The sequence below is a fragment of the Pundamilia nyererei genome, unplaced genomic scaffold (assembly GCF_000239375.1).
Source record: "Pundamilia nyererei isolate P.nyererei 1_Seehausen unplaced genomic scaffold, PunNye1.0 scaffold01176, whole genome shotgun sequence".
NCBI lineage: Eukaryota > Metazoa > Chordata > Actinopteri > Cichliformes > Cichlidae > Pundamilia > Pundamilia nyererei.
In genome coordinates, this window is record NW_005188577.1 from 2,315 (window position 1) to 3,952 (window position 1,638).

Below are 1,638 nucleotides of genomic sequence, written 5' to 3' on the forward strand. Positions count from 1 at the left end.
CTTTGCATTTCACTTTACATAACCATTGTCATGAATTCGTTCTTACTTTTGCTATTTTGCTTCCACCACGATAAAATCTGACTTCATGCAGAGATCTCTCTCTCTCTCTCTCAGTGCACTTAAACAGTTTCCCATCTTAAAATCTGTTTTCTGCATTATTCTGCTTATTGCCCACCAGTCTACCGTTGTTTACAGCGCTGTTATTCTACTTACTTCCGACAAGAAAGACTCATTTCTGCTGTTCAATACTGAACAAATTTAAACTTTTTAAAATTATTTAAAATTGCAAATGCTTGGCTGTGTCTCTAATAAAACCTCTGTAACGTGTGTGTGTGTGTGTGTGTGTGTGTGTATGTGTATAGAGAGAGAGGTATTAGAATATTGATATAATCAGATTGTTACACTTACTTTGCCATAGAGGGACATCTTGAAGCATTCAAAGAAGAATTTCTTTCTGGCTTCATCACCTCGTGTTTTAAAATAAGCTGACTGGGCTTCATAACCAAAGCTGAGAAATTTTCCATGCTCATCAAAAAGGATGCAGGTCGGAGTCTTTGGGGTCCTCAGTGCAACCTGTTGACCCCAGTATTTTAAACGAGGTTCAATTTCTGCTTCTATTTTTTCCAGACTGAAAGCATATCCACTGTACGCAGTACCAAAGTCTATCGCTATGATGTATGAGTTATCCATTGTGGAAACTGTGCTGAAGAGCAGCAGTTACAGAGTATTTATGAACAAACCAGGGGGCGGACCTCACTGAACTCCACCCCCCGGTCTGTGGAGTTCAGTGTAACAGTCGTACTTGTGTCAGACTGGAAAAAGACTTTCACTAAACAAGACAAGACACCACGATGAGTAAAGAAAAGAACAGCAGGTAAATACTTTATATCAACCTTTGTCATCCGTATAAACTGGCAGATTTAACGGTTACACTAATTAAAACTATTTAAACGTGAAAATGCCTAAATGCAATTTGAAGTTTTGTTTAACAGTTTTCCTTAGTTTGAAATGATATGACGGAGTATGAAGTGCGCAGATAAGGTATTTTTCCTCTCTGGATATAAATATCTGTGACATCAGCGTTTCCTCTTTACCTTCAAATTAGAGATTGTAATCAAGCAGCAGCTCCACAGGAGCTAAGGTAAGGATTCACTCCTTTTTTTAATATCATTTGATGTTTCTGATCAGAAATGTTTTAAATTGCTTCATTTACATGGTTTTCACAGCTGAGCACAGGATAGACTGCATGAATTATACTCTATGTTGCTATATGATCTTCATATCATAAGATTTTACATTTTAGAAAAGCTCAATAAACATTAAAACTCTGAAATGAATTCTTCAAAATTGTTGTGTGTATTGTGAATAACTTTTCTAAAATGGTTTTAAACAGTTTGGCAGAGATGGGAAAAAAACTGAAGTTTCTCATTTCTTCTTTTTATTTGATCATTTTTTTTAATCTGTTCACCAAGACTTTTGCTTTACATGCTGTATATTTGTCTCACAGTATGGTGGTGAAACATCAAAGTCTGCTGTACAAACTCACATAATTACACTCATATTGTTAAAGTATTTTAAACAGTGACATTTTAGTCTTTTGCAGACTGGTATGCTTGATAATACATATGCTTAATTACA

General features: G+C 35.5%; 1 protein-coding gene across 1 annotated transcript in view; it reads right to left on the reverse strand.

The window, feature by feature from the left end:
• The window catches only part of LOC106456026 (heat shock 70 kDa protein 12A-like), a gene marked incomplete at its 3' end in the record, with an annotated part of 2,231 nt that extends 1,541 nt beyond the window's left edge, over window positions 1-690 (reverse strand). Inside the window, exon 1 of the mRNA XM_013908097.1 lies at window positions 409-690. Coding sequence (XP_013763551.1) covers window positions 409-690 — 282 coding nt within the window. The remainder of the gene's footprint in view (window positions 1-408) is intronic.
• Window positions 691-1,638: the final 948 nt, after the last annotated feature.